At 39.5% G+C, this 20,583-nt stretch overlaps 1 protein-coding gene across 2 annotated transcripts in view; it reads left to right on the forward strand.

Annotated features, from left to right (window-relative positions):
• CHCHD3 (coiled-coil-helix-coiled-coil-helix domain containing 3) overlaps positions 1-20,583 on the forward strand; it is a 157,955-nt gene that overhangs the window by 31,942 nt on the left and 105,430 nt on the right. For both annotated transcript variants that reach the window (XM_080361986.1, XM_080361987.1), the window contains exon 4: positions 16,022-16,166. In XM_080361986.1, coding sequence (XP_080218112.1) covers positions 16,022-16,166 — 145 coding nt within the window. The remainder of the gene's footprint in view (positions 1-16,021; positions 16,167-20,583) is intronic.

Raw genomic sequence — 20,583 nt, forward strand, 5'->3', positions numbered from 1 at the left:
GTTGACCTATTTCTTTTTTCACGAAATTCTTAACTTCATTTGCAGTGTTGTCATAGAAAGAGATGTTTATGAAACCACTTATTTACTGTGACACGGAATAATGCAACATAACAAACTTATCAATCCTTTAGCTGTTTGGTTTCCCACCTGAAGCAGAGTCTTCCAAATGGAGATCATTCCATTGCCTTGTCACAGCTGTTGAAGTTTAATTGTTTTGTTGATGATGATGATGAGAGAGTCTGAAATAGCTGTTCCTATAGAAGTAATATAGAAGGATATAATAGAATCAGAGTTGTTTTGGTTGGAGAAGACCTTTAAGATTGAGTCCAACCATTGAGTGACCACTGTCAAGTCCACCTCTAAATTATGTTCCTAAGAACTGCCTGCAGTGTCCAACTCTTGAACTATTGCTACAAGCCTGCATTTTCTTTTCCAGTCTAATTCTTTGTCCAGCTTTCTGGACCTTCTAGTGGTTGCCTGGTGTGATACCTCTTTATCCCTTCCCTGTATTGGCTTCTGCTGATTTTTCTGGTATGGTCACCAAAGGGCCAATGAAGGGAACAAGAAAGGCGTGGATCTGTTAGAGCAGGTCCAGAGGAGCCCATGGAAATGGTCGGAGAGCTGGAACATCTGTGAAGAAAGGCTGAGAGTTGGGATGTTCAGCCTGGAGAAGAGAAGGTTTCAGGGAGACCTTTCTGGGGTCTTCCAATATATAAAGGGGGCATATAAGTAAGACAGTGAGAGGCTTTTTAATCAAGCCTGTAGTGGCAGAAGGAGGGACAACATTGGTTAACAGAGGGGGAAAGCTTAGACTGGATGTGAGGAAGACATGTTTTATGCTGAGGGTGGAGAGAGCCTGGCCCAGGTTGGCCAGAGAGGTGGTGGATGAACCATCCCTGGAGACATCCCAGGCCAGGCTGGACGGGGCTCTGAGCAACCTGAGCTGGTGAAGATGTCCCTGCTCATGGCACGAGGGGAACTGGTTGGGCTTTGAAGGTCCTTTCCAACCCAAACTATTCCAAGGTTCTACAAACCCAACCTCAACCACTTCAACTCAACCTCAACCTCTTGAACCTTCCTTGACCCAACTTCAACCCCACCTCAACCTCTTCACCCTGAGCTGGTGAAGATGTCCCTGCTCATGGCGGGGGTGGCACTGGATGACATTTGAAGGTCCCATCCATCTCATATCACTCTGTAATACTCCAGTGGCTTTTGGTAACTCTTAGTTTTCGTTATCTTTTGACTCTCTAGTCTCCTATAATGCCTGTGTTAACTTTTGTCTTGAAAAATGCTTTTCTTGAGTAATACAGATAATAGATTTTTCCAACATGCTTTGGTAATGAGTCACTGGAGTCTGTTCTACTCAGCTTGCTGGGCTCCATATGGTGTGACATTTTATCTGTCATTAGCAGGATAACTTATTGCAACCTCTGTATTTCTGAACATTCTCATCTGTTAAGAAAGATTTCTTAACTCTAAACTAGCTTTTAAAAATATGTACACTATGATGCACGAAGGTGGCTCTCGGTGGTAGGTTATTAGATTGCAGCCATTAGCTTTATGGGTTTTATTTCTTGTTATGTTTTGGTGCTTGAGGGAGGGTCTCTATATAAGTGCAATTCACTTTATGGTTTAATTGATACTCTGATGCATCCGAGTGCTTCCCCCCGGCCTTGTTTTGTCACGTCTCAGCGGTATATTGTGCATATGACAAGCTCTTAGTAAACTTCTTGGCATAGACAGTTTTTGCAGCGGAGAACAACAAATTGACCGGCGAGAATGTAAAGAAGAATGAAGAACCATATTACAGGAGAACCCTTTGGGAAACTACCCACCAAATATGCTACTTTAAAATCAATACTGGGGCTTGACCTTTTTGTACTACTGTGTATTTTCAAGCTTAATATTGATTTCTGTTTTAATAACATGTTTATTCTAGTTTACTGGCATAGGTGCTGGAGAACATAAGGAAAATTTCAAATGATTGATTTACTTACAATTTTCATTCTACGTTTTAGCGAGGTAAATTTATGAAGAGCATGTTAATCTTCAGTCTATATGGGTCATATATTCAATGTAGGGAAACCTTTTTTGAAGTAGGTTTATTTTCTTGATAAATGTTGATATTTTCCCTGGTAATTAACCATGGTAACTAACATGGTAATTAACCATGTTAAATTGGGAGACTGGCTTTTTCTTGCATTATTCTTCTTATGTGGGACAAAACCATACTGTGTTTCTAAAGAGTTGTACTGTAATGTTCTGCCACAGGGACCTCTTGAATAGCGTTTAGATTAAGTTTAAAAAGACTCAGAAAAATAATATAATATCTCCTAATGACAGTAGGATTGAAAGCTGGAAATAACTCCATGAAGCAGTAAAAGTGATTATAATTTAAAAGTGATTATAATTATTTTGATTTCTGACAGGTGAAGAATAAGAATTTAATGTTGTGGGGCAAACTCAACCCCAGCTAAAGGTATTTCCCAATTGATAATCCCATTTAGGAACGTGAGAATTGATACCATGTGCTTGCACCAAAACTTGTCTTCTCTTCTTGTCTTTTCTCTCACCAATAAGTATTGCAGAGAGAGATTCAAATGCTGTTTGAAAATACGATTGAGAGAAATTAACTTGGATAATCTAGTGTGAAAAGGTCTACTTTTGAAGTAAAGCTCTGTCAGTACTGTCACTTTTATGTAGCCTATGGATAATTCTCTTTGTTGCTGTGTTTATATAGTGTGATTTGTCTTCTCCATCTGCTGGGAAGCTTAACCTTTTCCTAGTATGACATTCAGTGTATCAGGAAGAAGACCTGGCTATTGATTTGTGAGAGTAAAACTTGGGTATTTTATAGTGATAAACAGGACTTGGCAAGATATGTCATCCAGTGGAAGATAAGTGATAAACTGCATGTGAACTGGAAAGAAAGGCTAATGTGACATCTAAAAAGGGCCTGTTTGTGTATGTGACACGTGTGTGTGTGTGTGATTCTTGTTCCATATCTGAAGATGTAGAGTTGATCAAGAGAGGACTTAAAAGAGTAGTTGGGTAAGATTGCAGAGCTGACTATTCTAGAGTGCAAAATCAGGTAATGCTGGGTGATGGTGAGGGCTATTTACCGAAACAAAGCAGTCAAGTTTGGATTATATTAGTGATTTTATAGAAATAAAGTCAACATATTTCTTTTGAGCGTCTAGAAGGTCACTTCAGTGTCAGGGCTGGGAACATGCACGGATAAAGTGGCAAGTTTTGGTGTCACTTCCAGAGCTTGAGTTTGTCCTATTCTCCCTTCTCAATAAAACACATTATGTTTTCCTCTCACAGCAGAAGCTTCACTCATCTGATCTCACAACCAGTAGATGATGGAGTGATTTTGTTCTTTAACAGCCATAGTGTTAATGAGGTCTGGCAGATGATGGGATAACATGGGACAAGAGGGAACGGGAAAGCTGAGGCTGGGCCAGGACTGTCTCTTTGCAGGCGAGGGAAGAAGCCAAGATTAACTGTGAAGACATCATGAGATTGAGCCAAGATTTACCTCTAAAACAAGTTGTGGGATCAGGTGAGTGGTTGTAACTGGTACCTTTTTGGAGAGCCAGCTGTTGTCAAGATAATCCCATTAGGGAAGCGTAAATCACCTTTGGAATTGCGTTGTACCCTTTTTAAAACTGTATAACTTTAGCACATGAGCTTTCCTGCAAAATGCCAAGGAAATGTCAAGTTATTTTAGAAACCTGTTCTACTTGCCTTATTGTTTTTGAAGAAGAACAAACAGTATTTGGCAATGGTGTAGTTATTTTCCAAGATGTTTGTTACTGGTCTGATTCTCCATTAATACAATTATGTCTAGTTCTTGGTATGTATGGAGATAAATCGTGGCGATGGGAAGCGGAAATTGGAGTAAGCGGTGCTATAATTCACTCCTGCTTTTAGAAATACTGCTTTTCGAGGGATTATTTTTCACTTGGATTTTCAAGCTTGCCATCTCAACTGACAAGTTGTATACCAAGCTTCTTCTTGATAAGTTTGTTTCTAGGAGAGATGTGGAAATGACTTGAAGCCATTGAGTTTATTTGGAGAGAGCATCAACAAAAATAATACTGCTTCGTAGGTTTGGATTTAAATAGAGAGGAGGGGAATTATTCCCTGCTGGCAATTTTAAACAAACCTTTGCTTTCAAACCACTGAGCTCTTTGATTTTGAGAAGCAGCAAATGAGTAGACATAGCAGAGAAACACAACTTCCTTTCTTACTATTATTTTTGACTGTCACTTCATTTTAATAGATAATTAATGTTGTCGTAGGTTCAAGGCTGCCTTTGCAGATCCCAAGAGGAGTGATATTAAATTTGAAAGTAATTTCAAGTGGAGTTGTGTGGATTTTGGGGAAAAGGCTTAGCTAAATACATCTATAAATTATGTAAACCAGTATTACTATTCTGACGTGGGGTCTCTGCTTGCCGCTGGCAGAAAGGTAGAAATTGGTTCTTCTGTCTCTATAGAATACTGATCGATATGCATATATTTATGAAGTATAATTACCAAGTCCTCTCAACCAACCTTCCCCAAAATACCTTCTAATTCAAGTATCTTCAAGTCAACTCAACCATTTCCATAGGGCATGAGCAGCCCTCATACTCAGAAGGGTCAGTGTCCATATTGCAACATGTATTAATAAGTTCTCCGTGGACATATTGTTGATAAATTGAAGAGCTGTATATAATTGAGTTTTGAAATGAGTGTCTGTGTTGATCAAGGATTGGCGCATGAAATAACGTGGCCATTAGTGAGGATATTCCAATTTACGGGTGTTATACTGAGGCTGGGAGGCAGCTGGAAAGTGGAAATGGATGAACGTGTTGAACTGAATGGAATTACTGGGCTAATTCTTACAGGTGATTTGGGCCATGTCACACTTGAAATAAGGGGTAACAGAGAATAGTATGAAATGGTGAAGTAGGGTGAGGTGAGACATACTCGTAATGAAGATAATTTGTATTGAGTTCAGTGTTTTATTGGGTTGGATAACAGCCCTCAGCCTAAAGAGAGTAAAGCAAAGCACTTAATACTTTGCTCTCCTTGTTATTACGAACGTGCCCAAAACTTAAGGAATTTTCTTATAATGTGGGACTGACAAAGACAAGTATATAATGAGACATGTTAGATGGAGGAGTTAACATATGGGAGAAGTTAACTTGCTTGCTTAGGCATCAATTTCAGAATCACTATCACTTCACTTTTAGTAATATTTATAATAAATGAAGCACTAATTTATATATGTGTATGGCCAGCATTAAGGAGGAACAGGTTACTGTGAGGAGGAAGTGGATATGGGAATAAAGCAGCAGAGTTCTTGTTAAAATTCATAATATCAATGGCAAGCATAAGTAACTAACAGTAATTATATATAATATAGTAGAAAACCATAGGAAAAGCTCACTTGCGTATGCAGTCCGAGGTAGAAGAGCCAAAAAGCCTCAAGATTTGTCATACTTTTCATATTTCTTTTCATTATATTGTGGCGCTCCTGTGGCTGCAAATGCTATTGATATCTTTGATCTCTTTCTGTGTGCACCATTATCATGCGACCTCTTGGTGATTTGTAGTGAATTTGTCCAAGTGTTTAGGTTGTGCTCTATAACTTGTAACTGTGTAGTCACCTGTGAATGGTTCGACACTAAACACTCATGAAATGATCACAATTCTGGCTTTGACCTACATGTTTCTTTTTTAATATGCCCATATTTTTGAAGCCTTAGACTTTTGATTTGCCTTCCATTTTTTCCTATTTTAATAGTCCTGATTCTCTTGTACTTAATGAGTGAGATGTTCAGTATGCCAATGTTTCAAAACCCACTTGGATAGAATATAAGTTGAGCAAAATTTGTCCTTTTTATGCCATAACTTCACAGTTTAGAAGGTTATTTTCTCTTAATGTTTTCATGATCTGAAATACAGGGCTTAGAAGTAGAGTTTTGACACAGAAGTTTAAATGAAGTGGTTGCTACTAATGTTAGGAATAGCTCCCTTCACCTGTAGTATGCAAAGACTTCTGTGAATAGAAAAGAACTGTTTTAAATGTGTAAATAATGTGAAGAAATGAATGTAGAAGAACTTCGTGTTGTCATTCTGAGACTTCTGTGAAGCAGACATTACCTTTCGGGTAATTTGTATGTATATCTTAGTCCTTAACCATCTTTTGCACAGGCAGCTGAATGTTACATGATTAATCTGACTTTGCAGCCAGGTGAATAATCTGTTACTAGAAATGGAGTAGGAGAAATATCTATTTCACACTTCTCAGGCTTCGGTTCAGGTTAAAGTTGTTTTCCTGATGTCTCTTGCATCTCTTTCAGATGCCTTGTCATCTCATTAAATATTTAAACTCGGCACTCCGAAACATTATTCATTCATTAATATTACATTGTGGCCTAAACTGCATTGTTAGAAACATTTTGGGATGTTCTGTGAGTCTGTCAGAATCCATTAACGAACTTGCTGGTGTCAAACTAAGCAAAAAACCTGATTAAAAGTTTCTGCTCTGAACACAGAATCCCAGAATGTCAGGGGTTGGAAGGGACCTGGAAAGCTCATCCAGTGCAATCCCCCCATGGAGCAGGAACACCCAGATGAGGTTACACAGGAAGGTGTCCAGGCGGGTTGGAATGTCTGCAGAGAAGGAGACTCCACAACCCCCCTGGGCAGCCTGGGCCAGGCTCTGCCACCCTCACCAGGAACAAGTTTCTTCTCATATTTAAGTGGAACCTCTTGTGTTGCCGTTTCAACTCATTGCCCCTTGTCCTACCATTGGTTGTCACCAAGAAGAGCCTGGCTCCATCCTCCTGACACTAACCCTTTAGATATCTGCAACCATGAATGAGGTGACCCCTCAATGTCCTCTTGTCCAGCTCCAGAGCCTCAGCTCCCTCAGCCTTTCCTCACACGGGAGATGCTCCACTCCCTTCAGCATCTTTGTTGCCCTGCGCTGGACTCTCTCCAGCAGTTCCCTGTCCTGCTGGAACTGAGAGGCCACAACTGGACACAAGATTCCAGGTGTGGTCTCCCCAGGGCAGAGCAGAGGGGCAGGAGAACCTCTCTGACCTACTGACCACCCCCTTCCAACCCACCCCAGGTCCCATTGGCTTCCTGGCCACAAGGGCCCAGTGCTGGCTCATGGTCACCCTGCTGTCCCCAGGACCCCCAGGTCCCTTTCCCCTACACTGCTCTCTAATAGGTCATTCCCCAACTTACACTGGAACCTGGGGTTGTTCCTGCCCAGATTCAAGACTCTACACTTGCCCTTCTTCTATTTCATTAAATTCTCCCCGCCCAGCTCTCCATCCTGTCCAGGTCTCTGGCAGCACAGCTTCCAGTGTCACCACTCCTCCCAGCTTGGTGTCATCAGCAAACCTGCTGACAGTCACTTTATTCCCTCATCCAAATCATTGATTAATATATTGAATAATACCGTCCCCAGCACTGCCCCCTGAGGCACTGCACTGGATCCAGGCCTCAACTGGACTCTGCCCCATTGACCATGACTCTCTGGCTTTTTTACCTCACTACCTGATTGTCCAGCCCGCATTCCCCCAGTTTCACAGCAAGGATGCTGTGGGAGACTGTGTCAAATGCTTTACTGAAGTCAAGGTAGACCACATCCATGGCTCTGCCATTATCTGTCCACCTCTTTTTGTCCTCATAAAAGTCAATGAGGTTGGTCAAGCACGACTTTCCCTTGGTAAAGCCATGTTGACTGCCCCTAATGACCTTCTTGTCTCTGATATGCCTTGAGGTGGCACCAAGGATAAGCTGTTCCATCTGTTTCCCAGGGATGGAGGTGAGACTGACTGATCTGTAGTTACCTGGGTCCTCCTTCTTGCCCTTTTTGAAGACTGGAGTGATATTTGATTCCCTCCAGTCCTCAGGCACCTCTCCTATTTCCCAAGACTTGGCAAAGAGCACCTTATGCTCTTATTTTCAGTCAGCGTCAACTTTTTGAATAGGAGGGATATCATATACAGGTATTAGTGATTGGAAATGAAAGATGAACAGAAGTGGATAAAATTAACTAAATCCTAATTGTGAGAAAGAGTATGGATTCTTTTATATGTAAATGTTTATGCTTTCCTTTCATGTCATGTGGAGCTCATTTTTAAGGATCATTTCCAACTTTAAAGAGTGGTACTTCTTAATATTTTTTCTATGTTTTATAGAGAAAAGGAGGGCATGAATTTCCTGATAGTGGACTTAAAAATGGGAAATATTTCAAGTTTGGTTGGTTGGAGGTATTGGAAAAATGACCCAGTTCATGCTTTGGACTTGACTGAATTTACCTTGGGTCACCACTGATCCTTTAGGACTGTAGTAAAGATGGAACAACTGGCAGGTCGTCATTTCCGTGCAAAATAACAAAAAGAGAATGTATGATCTTCAACAGCATAACAGATTTTCAATATCAGTAATAATGGCTGAAAATATTGCTCGTTTTGCTTTTAATGTACTATTATTTACCAATTTTAGATTTCCTATGGATTCTGATTAATGTAGAATAAGATGTGTAGTGGCTGTTGAAGCACAAAGCTGTTTTTAATAACACTTCTCAGCGTGTTGCTGTTGTCTTTGAATTAAAAGGTGCTTTTTGCCTTCATGATTATCTTTAATATCTGCAGGTGTTTTTCAAGAATGACAGAAATGAATGTTTGGAAGAAAACAATAGAGTGAAGTGTTCTGGTTTGACAATTAAATTCTTCATTTTGTTAGTGTGGCTCCAGTTGGGTGCTGTGCAGGGTTACACGACCGAGTCAGAAATTCAGGTGCTAAAATGAACAATTCTCTTGAATTCATTTAAGAAAATGGGTTGGAATAGGATGCAATTCTTTGTTGTTCAGAATGCAGTGAAGTTTTACCATGCATTTTTTTTCTAAGTATATTTATATCTCTTGGGACAAGTCACCTGTTTTCTCTATCTCCTGTCAGAGGTATTTTTGCCTCTGAAACTTCAAATTCTGCTGTGCAGTAATTAGGCAGACGACCTAATTGTGTGTTTTGACCTCACTTATTTTGCTGGACGTTATAGTTGCCAATTGTTCCTTTTATGTCATTACAGAATTGAGGGATTATTTTTGTTGCTACTATTTTTAGTCTTATTTTTATCTTGTTATTTAATACTAGTTTTGTTTGAATATAAATAATTTTTTAAAATTGATTTATACAGAAAATATAAGATTCTGAAGACCTAAAAATCACCTTTCTATGGAACCTCTTTAATATAGATGTCTATAGTCTATTCCTTACCATGCATTAATTTAGGCGGATTTATTTTAACTCCTCTGCTAACTGCAGTAAATGGCCAAGATGAACTAAGCGATTGAGATCATTATATACTTCTTTCATGGTGTTTGTGATGGTCAACCATGGTTGAAGAGACTGTTGCATCCTGGTTGGGTGCTCATGCCTGGTTTTTGAGTGACAATATATGGTGGAATGTCACTGCTGTGAAGTTCCCGCTGTTCTTATTGGGGCTAAATCAGTACTGCTGGTTTGGGGAAAAGCCATAATTTGAATTTATTTGGGCTTTTCCATAGCTATAGACAAGGAGGTTTTCTTCCTGGAGATGTGGGGTGGGTGTTCATGCTCTGAAATATGTGATGTATTCACATAGAGATTCTCTGTTTACTTCAGTTTGCATCAAGTATGTTCATAGCTACTTCAAAAACTCTGTAATATCTCAGAATCTCAGATTCCCTGCTTTTGTAGGGGGAAATAAATGAATAAAAGAGAAGAAGGCAGAAACAAAAAGGTTATTGTGCTGAAATCAGGTATTTCCCCATGGGTTTCACCCTAAAGATCGACTCCAGGAGATGGTTGGGAGACTTAAGCCGTAGTGAAGGAGCGTCAAGGTAGGAACACTTAAATAAGACAAAGTTCTTTGGGGAATGGGTAGCTCCCATGAGTGAGGTAGCTCATGTCATTGTAAGGCCACTCCTGATTGTCTTTAGGTGGTCATGGTGTTCGGACGAGGTTCCTGGAGATGTTTAGAAAGCAAATGTCATTCCCATCTACAACAAGGGCAGTTGGGGAGATCTGGCCATTAGGACAGGAAGCAATGGCCACAAACCGAACCGCATGAAATTCCATCTGAACACAAGAAAATACTGTGGAAGTGGCTGCACACTGGATCAAGTTGCTCTAAGAGGTTGTAGAGTGTCCATTTGTGGAGACAGTCACAACCCAACTGGACACAGTCCTGGGCAACCTGCTCTGAGGGACCTGCTTGAGTGGATCATCACACAAGGTCCATCCAGCCTGAAGAATCGTGTGGTTCTGAGAGCTGTGGGCTGTTTTTTTGAGTTTATAAAGTAAGGGGCAATCATCAAGCATTTAAAGGCTGAGTGAAATATGTTGTAATGCAGAATTTAAAGGCGCCAGAAGCTTTAGGGGTAATAGATAAGTGACTTAATCATAGAGTGTTTACTACACTGCACTAAGTATCAGTGTCATGCAAGAATAAATGTTCTTTATAGTGTTAACGAACTGTTAAAGTCCTCAAAGACGGTGCTGTAGATAAGCAAGAGTTTTTGCTTTTTGGGTACGATTGTGCTATAAAACAACTGAGCATGAAAAACCGAAGCGTTAATCCAAACTTTAGTACAGAAGAATTCTTGTTAATGCTTTATGTGTATTTTCAAATAGTGCCACGGCCAGCATTGCATACCGTAGTTCGTTAAGTCAGCTGCTATAACTAAATGGCCGTACGCTTCTTGAAACAGTAACGCATAATTACTTGGAAGTATTTTATTTAAACTATCAACTGTGTAGAGAAATGTATAGCTGGCAGCTTTCTCTGCTGTTTCAGCAGCTTTTTTAGAAATGCTTCCTATATAACAGATCAGCGTAGGGCCTAATGTCTCTCATTTAAGCTTTGTGCTTAAATGTGAGAATCATTATATTGAGTCTTTATATTTGTTGTAATTAAAAATGTCATTTTAAGTGGGCTGTTGGAGTCGTGGACTGTACTGATAGGCTGTGCTATTTAAGTCCTTTTAAAATGCACGTGTGCATCTATTTTTTTTTACTTTTGGCAAGATAATATAATTTATTACTGTAGATTTAGCTGATGTTTGCCTTTATTCCGCAGCAGTATACGCTGAATGCCAGCGAAATGAATTTGTAATGTCAAGGAAGAAAACTACTGTAAGTTGATGCAAGCAAATGTTTGAGATCAGCGCCGATCTGCCTTGTGTTTGTTTCATTAAGCTCCTACAAGCCACCCAATTATGGAACTCAAATAAATGAAAATGACTTCAAAATCCTGCTTCCTTTGTTAAAACTCTGGTGAATTTAAATCAGGTGAGATGGGTAGTTAGGACTTTTTTGGAGAATAATAGTTGACGTAAGTGAAGAGGTCTCAGGAATTTAACTGGTTATGTTTCGTTCTATAGGAGGTGGGATGTGAGATTCCTGATAACACAAATGAGGATTAGAGTAGATAGGAAAGACTTGAAATAGTTTATTTAAGGTGCTGCTATAAGCAAGGCCAGCTTGAATGTTATTGAGGAACACAAAACAAGTACCTTTATGGCCTAAATTGTTTAATATATGACACTTGGGCAATTAGTTAATTGAAATGAAGAGCTGCTCAATTCATCATGTAGAGGAGAATTGGAAATTGTAAGACAGATTCCAAGAGTTGACAAGACAGAACTGTGAAAACCCCCTGGCATTTCCAAGCCAAATAATAAGACAATTCCTGAATGGTTCTGTCTTGATCCAAAGGTCCACAAGACAGACAGACATTAAGACAGAGGGATCAGCCTAGAGGGGTTTGTGCCAAAGATCAAGGAAAGGAAGCTGAGAAGTCAAAATGAAAATTGCCAAAAGCGCAGGTTTTAATTTTGATCTTTCTGGTATGTTTTAAACTAAATGGATGTTTTTTTTCCTCACCAAAGAAGGAAGTTTTTGGGGGAGTACAAGGCAATCCAGACAACTTTGGAACAGTTCAAGTAAAGTTAGTGGCAAAAATGTAACAAATATTTAAGATTTGTTACTGAGAAGGGAATGGGAAGACGCAAAGTACATTATACTTAAGGGAAATAACAGCAGAGAATAAGTAATTGCATTCCCCCCAGCATAAGAAGGTATCTATTTCAAACAACACATATTGTCAGTGGCTGCTGAAACATTTGGAGTCTTCAGAAAGTTACTGGTTCAACTGGAGAAGCTGGAGATGTGCTGTGAATGAGAAATGCAGGTGATAGATCTGGAAGGTGGTTAGTAATGGGGTTTCTCGGAAAGCAGTCTTGGAGTTCATCGTAATATTATTATTTCCAGAAAATGCATATGGTACAAAATATAGTATAGGGAGATAAAGGTTCGGGTGTTATATGTGAGGAAATAAATGATTGATCTCAGTAGCTGAGTGGTATGGAAGTACCAAGGTACTTCTGCTAACAAACTTAAATATGTTTTGGCATTGTAAATATTCTATGTAGAAATAGCTGGGAATTAAGAAACTGGGAAGTATTGGTTAATCCAAGTGAAATCCTCTGGAAGTGGAACATGTATTTCTGTAGCTGGGGCAGGGAAGAGCTGATGGGTTGATCAGGGAAACATTTCTTACAAGAGGCTGAAAGTGGTTTTTGTGTTGAACATGAAGATGGAAAAGCAGATGAGACTTGTCTTGAAATGATCTTTGGTAAAACATTATTGGTCCCCAAGTGAATGTGTTTAAATAGGGTAAGTACAAATGGTTTTGGAGATGACAAGTGCTTTGGGGTTTTTTTTGGTTCTTGTTTTGAATTAAGTTTATCAATTTACACAAAGTATTACCTGCAAAACTGGTAACTGCCTGATGACCCAGGACATGCTTAATTTTGTTTGCATATTCATGCTGACTTTTTCACCATTCTAAGTACATTTTTAAAGATAACAAGAAATGTGACTTGAAGGAAGAAAGGTGGTTTGTAGCTAAGAAAATTGCATTTGGATGCACTGTGTTATGAGCGATGTAGGTAAGACGTTTCCATTTATGATATGGACACTTCACATCATTATTGGTATCAATGAGCAAGCTAGGATTAAATATTATTTGTCACCTTTGTGTGTGGGGAGAGAACTGTTTAGAAATATTATTTTACACATGAAGTTTGGGGAAAAGGAGGTGGGCAGAGGTGAATTGGTTAAAAACATACTTAATTACTGAAGGTAGGAGTTGGAAGTGAGGGTGTCTCCTCCATTCTCTGTTGTGATGGAAGTTCTTTGGGGATTAATCTGGCAATGCCAGTGAGATGGGATTTCCAACAGAGGATGGCATAGAATCCTTTTTTTGGGATTTTAATCATGTAATTTGCTTGGAAGGTCATAACTTAGAGGATCAGCTATGAGGTTCTACAACTTTGGCAGTGATTTTCTAGGTGCCAGTTCTGGGTGTCCTAACTCCATCCTGTGGTAGGACACAGCTCTTCATGGCCAAGAAGATATTTGAAACTGGAGTGGTTACTAAAGGTAGTATCAAGATACATGAACTGATTTTAAATGGATGGATTAAGGTCAAAATAACAAGTCTTGCCATGAGTTCTCTACATGTGGAGAGTTTTGGCAAAACAGGATGACCATGAGCCAGCACTGGGCCCTTGTGGCCAGGAAGCCAATGGTACCTGGGGTGGGTTAGAAGGGGGTGGTCAGTAGGTCAGAGAGGTTCTCCTGCCCCTCTGCTCTGCCCTGGGGAGACCACACCTGGAATCTTGTGTCCAGTTGTGGCCCCTCAGTTCCAGCAGGACAGGGAACTGCTGGAGAGAGTCCAGCGCAGGGCAACAAAGATGCTGAAGGGAGTGGAGCATCTCCCGTGTGAGGAAAGGCTGAGGGAGCTGGGGCTCTGGAGCTGGACAAGAGGACACTGAGGGGTCACCTCATTCATGGTTACGGATATCTAAAGGGTGAGTGTCAGGAGGATGGAGCCAGGCTCTTCTCGGTGACAGCCAATGGCAGGACAAGGGACAGTGGGTTTATTCTGGAACACAAGAGGTTCCACGTAAATTTGAGAAGTAACTTGTTCCTGGTGAGGGTGGCAGAGCCTGGCCCAGGCTGCCCAGGGAGGCTGTGGAGTCTCCTTCTGTGCAGACATTCCAACCCGCCTGGACACCTTCCTGTGTAACCTCATCTGGGTGTTCCTGCTCCATGGGGAGATTGCACTGGATGAGCTTTCCAGGGCCCTTCCAACCCCTGACATTCTGGGATTCTGTGAAACGTAGAAAAGAGTATCTTGTCCCTCTGTGGACACTTAGCAGGGAAGTTAAATGTAACAGTGATTGGGTTAAGCCATCAAAGGTCTTACCCTGTCATTAGGAACCCATTATTTAAGTGTTAGTAAAAGTGTATTTATTTTGTTTTTGCGAGAGAGGTTGAGAGGAGACCTTGTGAAGGTTCATAATTCCAGAGGCAAGAAGACAACTTGAGAAGAACTGAGCTTGTGTCAAATGTAGAAGCAATTTGCCAAGAATTAGATGTAAACATCTGAGGTTTATTTTTCTTTAATTTTGGAGAGTTAGTAATGTGGAAACCTCTTGCAACCTTTTCCAAATATTGTCTGATTTTCTATAGTTTCTTTGCTAGGTACGGCATGCATAGTGAGATGTTTTTAGGGGAAAACCACTTGTGGGCAGTAAAATCCAGCAGGGAAGGCGCTTCCCTCGGTCTCTGGCAACACTTGATGCCTTCGCTGCCGTATCTCACCAGGAAATGCTGCTGAGGCTTCTATTTTGACACATTTTTTTGCTCTTTAGACAAAACACGATTTCCGCAATGGCAAAGACAAGCAGCATGTTTTGACTGCGCCATCGATTGTGAGGAGGGTTTGTTCTATCAATGCTGCCGCAATAATTTGGGGGACCTTGGGAAATCACTTAATGGAACTTGGTCCATGTTTGCATAATGTTATTTTTTTTTTCCTAGAGTAATTGAAGATGCTGCTTAATAAACTTTTTATAAAGATTCCCAGTTGGTTGCTGCATTTCCAAGGGTTGTGTCTGAGCACACAACTAATACATCTTGTAATTGTCTTTTCTTTCTTACCTCCCCACCTCACTTAAATATTTTCCCTGGGGAAGAATCTAATGCACTGTAATGCTGGTACCTTTTACCAAGTGACCCTACTCATTATGATTTGTTCTCTGAAACTCCCTTGACAACATCTAAATGCACTGAGAATACTTAAGCTTCCTCTCCATCACTCTTTCAAAACAATCTATTTGAAAAAAGGGTGTTTCATAGTGTCATTACTCTTCTGAGTTCCCTAATGCTGACTCTGTGTTCAGTGTCACAACATACATGCAACAGCTGAGTTTTATTAGCTAAACAGTTTATATTGATGTATTTTCATGGAAATTAGATGCGCTGTGCTTCTATCAAGCGCTACAGTGAATATTTCAAATATATTGATGGTTGGTGACATTTAAATGTTGGAAATATTCTGGGACTGGAGCTGCCATTGTTAACTTGGCAACAAGTTCAATACTTGTTTTCATCTCATGTTTTGAAATTGCTGGGAAAGGTTTATTATGGGTTTTTGGTCTTTTTGCAGCTTGGTAAATGCAGTATTTAGGTTTATGGTATGTCCAGGGTTAGGCAAACATGGTCCCATTGCATAAAAGGAGGATTTACCTGGAAATCGGATGCCCCTGGCTGGTAGGAGAAGGATTTTCCTGGATAAAATGGTCCCTAAAACCAGATCAAAACCAACTAGAGCTTCACGAATGTTCTTCTTACTTAATGATATATATTCATAAAGCTCTTGAATTAGTTGTCGTTATATCATTTAACAAATAGTGGTGCTAAGGTTTTTGCGTGTTCCGATTTTGACACTTAAACCTGAAATAAACTTGAATTTTTAGCCAATATTTTTTAGGTGCCTTAAGCTGATAATCATGCGTTACGATGAGCGCTCTTAAAAGTGACTTTATCCTTTGAAAATACATTTGGAAAACAGCCCTTCAATGTGAATTTCCCTCCGTTTCCTGCAGACTGAAGCAAGAACAAGCGTATGTACGAGATGAGTTTGGGAAACTCCTGGAGCAAGAGCGGATTTCATCCAACGAACACCTGACTCGAGCCATTCTCCGCGAAAGAGCCGCCACGGAGGAGGAGCGCCAGAAGGCCCAACATTTTGTAAGTTCACAAACCCTTCTACAACTCCCAGATTTATTTTCCAACCATCCAGCTCTTCACACTTGCTTCAGATTATTGGTAGAAGAGGAAAGGAGGTATTTACTACTTACGTCATTTTTATTCCTTCTTCTCAAATATCCCTGTCGGAAGAAGAGACGATTAGAAAGGGCCTAACCTTTCTGAATGTTATAAATGTTATTTTTTGTATGTGGAAAATATGAAAAGCAATTCTTTTCCGGAGGGTGGAGTGGGGTGATAGTCTTGGTCTTTTTGATCCATGTGCTTATTCTGTGTTAAGAAGTTACAGAATAGAGAATTTTTCTAGGAATTCATTAGTTCATATGTCAAGGAGATCCATGATATTGCTGGTTAACAATAAGAATTCAAGAAGTAAGGTTTTTGAAGTCTGTTGGTTTTGTTCTGGTGTGTTCAAGTTGAGCTTAGATTGGAAGGAGCTTCGTGAAAAATTTTGCGTCAAAGCATCATATTTCATTAGAGCTGATGTCTAAAAACTTTGACAAGGAAGTTGTAAAATACGACTGTTTTCCTCTGGAAACTGACAGTATATATTTCAGTCTATTTCGACTGTCTGGCAGACTTATAACTACTTAGATATTGTGGTTTCTTGCTATATTGAGCTTCTGTTGACTCTTCTTTTTAACAATAATCATTACAGTCATCATTACAATCAGCATTATTCTCTGAGGTATGAATATGCCTTTTTCAAATATAAATAGCAAACCAATTGGTATTTTCAAAGAACATACTGATGTGAGCATTCCTATTGAAATAGATGGCGTTACGTGGGTCAGCATGCCTATAAATTTTGTTTGGCCCTCTGTATCTGAAATAAAATCAAAGCTTTCAAAGATTTATTGGTTGGTAACATAGTAAACCAATCACTTGGATAAGCAATGGCTTTATGTCGACTGTGTGACTAAAAATCTATCACCCATGGGGTTTTTCCCACAATTTAAAACTGAACAAGTTTTAACTAAGTGCACGTGTGTATAAGTATCTTCTGCAGACATTTCCTGATGCTTTTTCAGCTCTCTGGTCATGTTAGTGTTGAAGAAAAATTACAATATGCTGAACAAATATTGACTCTTTTGTTATATTAAAATATGGGAGCAAAGGAAAATGGAGAGCAATGATGACCAAGGTACAACCTTTGTCTTGGGCGTTAAACCCTTGGATTCCTAATATTATGCAAGAGAGATAAGGGATTTGTAGCCTCAACCTAATGAGCAGCTGAAGATTTTTAATGGAGAATATTAATTTGCATAATTACTGGGAGGTTTGCGTCTTTCACTTATTACTGCACTGAGCAGCACACGCTGCCTTTCTCATTGGCCAAACACTTGAGAGATTTCTTATTACGGATATTTATCTGGTTTATTTAGCCATTATGTCAATTTTATTGTTGGTTTTCACTGACTCTAGGATATTTGAATTTAGCAATCTCCATTAACTAGTGTTGAACTTGATCAACATGGGGAGCAGTGGCGCAAGGTGGGTGGTTTTGTTGCGCGTTGAGTTGGAAGATGACTTATATCTAATTTTTCATCATCTTACTGTTTTGAGCTGTGGAAACTGAAAATGTCTTTGAAAATCACTATGCACCTTGGCTGTTCCTACCGCAAATTTGCCATTTCCGCTATAGCTTGTTCTTTCTTTCAAGTGCATCATAAGGTGACAAAGTAGCAAGTTGGCTTTGCCTGTTTGTTTCCTTAAAATGGGTCTAAATATGAAAATGCTGAGTGATTCTGACATGCCCTTCTATAAGTTGCCTCCCTTATTTTCTTGCAGCTGTCTGGTTTGTATTTCCTTGGCTTCATTTTTTCCTCTTCTGGCTGTTTCATGTATCCAAGCTGAATTTATAAAACGTGTAACACAGAGGGATATATCAGTGTGTACCATTGTCAGGTAGAATGAGTAATTCCATGTTCTAGTAGACTTCTGCAGTAGGTTTATATTTTATGTAGGCTGGATTTGATTTAGCCTGTGAAATCCTATTTTTTGAGGAAAAAGTGTGTTTCTGATGTATCAGTAGCATTATCCACACAAGTAATTCCTCTGCTACTGATTCATTTTAAGTAGTGCACAGGATAAGGAATTATGGTTAGAAAGGAAGAATTTTATGTACTCTTTTCTTTGTAAAGATTGCTTATTCAGTTATAATAAATAGACATATTGTTAAATTGGAGTGTTATTGCTCATTCGTACACAATTTTAATACCAACTGCTAATTATAGATCCAGAAAGGAAAAACTTGAGTGTTAACACCCTATGAGCTCTTTGTACAAATGTAACAAGTGGGTAAAATGAAGCTAAAATGAACAGTTAAGTGAGTTAAGGCTTTTTAGGTGACAAGAACTACAATAACTGTTATTGGTGTCTTTAAGTTCAAGTGTTCTCCTTCTCAAAGCAGAAAAGCCCAAATAAACCAAAAAAGCCCAAAACCCGAAATGTAGATGTAGTCGGCAGGGCTTGGACAGCGAGGTAAGGCGAAGAAGGAAGGAATACTTTTAAATTATGTTGTTTTTTTCATTAAGCAGAATGAAGAAGGTTATGATACTTCTTAAGGGTGTTCATAAAGCTCCGAAATAAATTTGGAGCTGCTAAATGAGTTAATGATGGTTGATCTGCTGATGTGCTGTTGGAGCTGGGGGGAAAGCTCCGTGACTCCCTGTGGACTGGAAAATCGCCGTCTTCAAGAAGAGGTTGTGGGGAGGGCCAGAGGTTTAAAAACCGATTATTCTGATGTTTGTACCAACCAAGGTAGAAATTAGTTTGTTCTGCAATTTCCAGACTCTACACAAATCCTGAGAAAGCCCTTCTGGAGTCAGTGTGAGGATTTATTCAACTACTGGTGCTCAAATTCAGCAGAAATCAACCCAGCTGCTCTTGATTCCTTTAGTGATACCTTCAGATGTCATTGACATTGAGGAGTATGTTCTTATTTGTTTTTCCTTCTCCTGTCTAGCAAGTGATGTGAACTGTCTCATTCCAAAGGGTCAGATGTGCATCAGTGTTGGGTCTTAACAGTTGCTTTGCTCTGGAAGAGTTTCCCTACCTTTTTTCCTACCTGTTTCCATCTCTGCCCTGCAGTTCTCCTCCTTTTGTTGTGCCAGTGCCCATCTGGACTCAAGGAAATGCAACGTAAATCCATTGTGGAGGGTTTTTCCAATGTAGACGTGACCACAATCTGCTTTATAGCTCAACTAGAGAAATAATGGAGCTGAGGAGGTGAACTGTGCATGGAAGGCAAGTTGCCGGGGCAAGAAAATGACAACTTTTTGGTGGCGAGGCCAGTTCAACTAGTGGTTTAGTACCTTTAGCTTTACTTGTAGCCCATTTTCAGGTGTGGTATTTGCAAACTATCAGTATTTTCAAAGCACAAAACACCACGTGCTTCAAGTTGTACATGAGAACTGTCTGTATCAAGGTGATACGTATTTCTTCCATACCCTTAGCATGTATATGGTATTTTTTCTGCCCATCCTTCTTCAAGGAGGATGTCAGAATAAATCAAGTCTTATTTTAGTCCAGCCATAAAGAATTCTGGTACTGGTGTGATCCTCCTTAGCAAATATCAGTGTGGTTGAAGGCCCTGGACTTCTGAGCATCCCAACAATATTTCTATTAGATAGGCAGTGATCTAATCCTCCTTTGCCATATTTAATATTAGGGATCTTTGCACATCTAAAAATCACGTATAGTTGAGTTGGGCATTGAGTGGCTCTAAATGCGGTAGCTTTGCCATAAATAGCGTATTGATGTTCCATCACTTGAGTTATTATGTGAGTCAGGGTGAGACGTAGTGAATATGGAGGAAGAAATCAATAGTTATCCCAAGTGCAGAGGACCTGTTGTGTTTCCATCTCTTTATAATGAGCTGGAGTTTCTGGTTAACTTATTTGCTTCTCTGTCGGGACTGAAATGAACTGTCATTAAGACCCTGTATGTTAGAAAATGGTTTTATTGAGCTGCCAATGACATTAAAGTCTCATTTCCCTTTGAAGAGGCACAGAAATACTGTTTTGTTCATTTGCTGTAACCATAACATTAAAATTTGATTATTGCTATCATTAGAAATTTGTTTTCATACTAATAAAATTATCTCTATTTCCCCGTGTATTGTTCAGGCCTTGAAGTACCTGTTAGAGAATGAAGTCTCTTGTTGCTGAGGTATTTTTTGCTTTGTAAACTTATCTTCTATACAAGAAGGTCTATTGATAAATTGTGTTCAAAAATCCATTTGACAGGAGTGTCCTTATATTAAAAGGCCCTTTTTGTTCCTTAGGTGCATGTGGTAATCAGATTATTGACTATTTTTTCCTAGTGAAATCACACGAGATGTATAATTCTTCTTTTAACTTTTCTGAGCACGGAAATCAATAGACAAAATACATTC

This window comes from Nesoenas mayeri, assembly GCF_963082525.1.
Source record: "Nesoenas mayeri genome assembly, chromosome: 1".
Taxonomy (NCBI): domain Eukaryota; kingdom Metazoa; phylum Chordata; class Aves; order Columbiformes; family Columbidae; genus Nesoenas; species Nesoenas mayeri.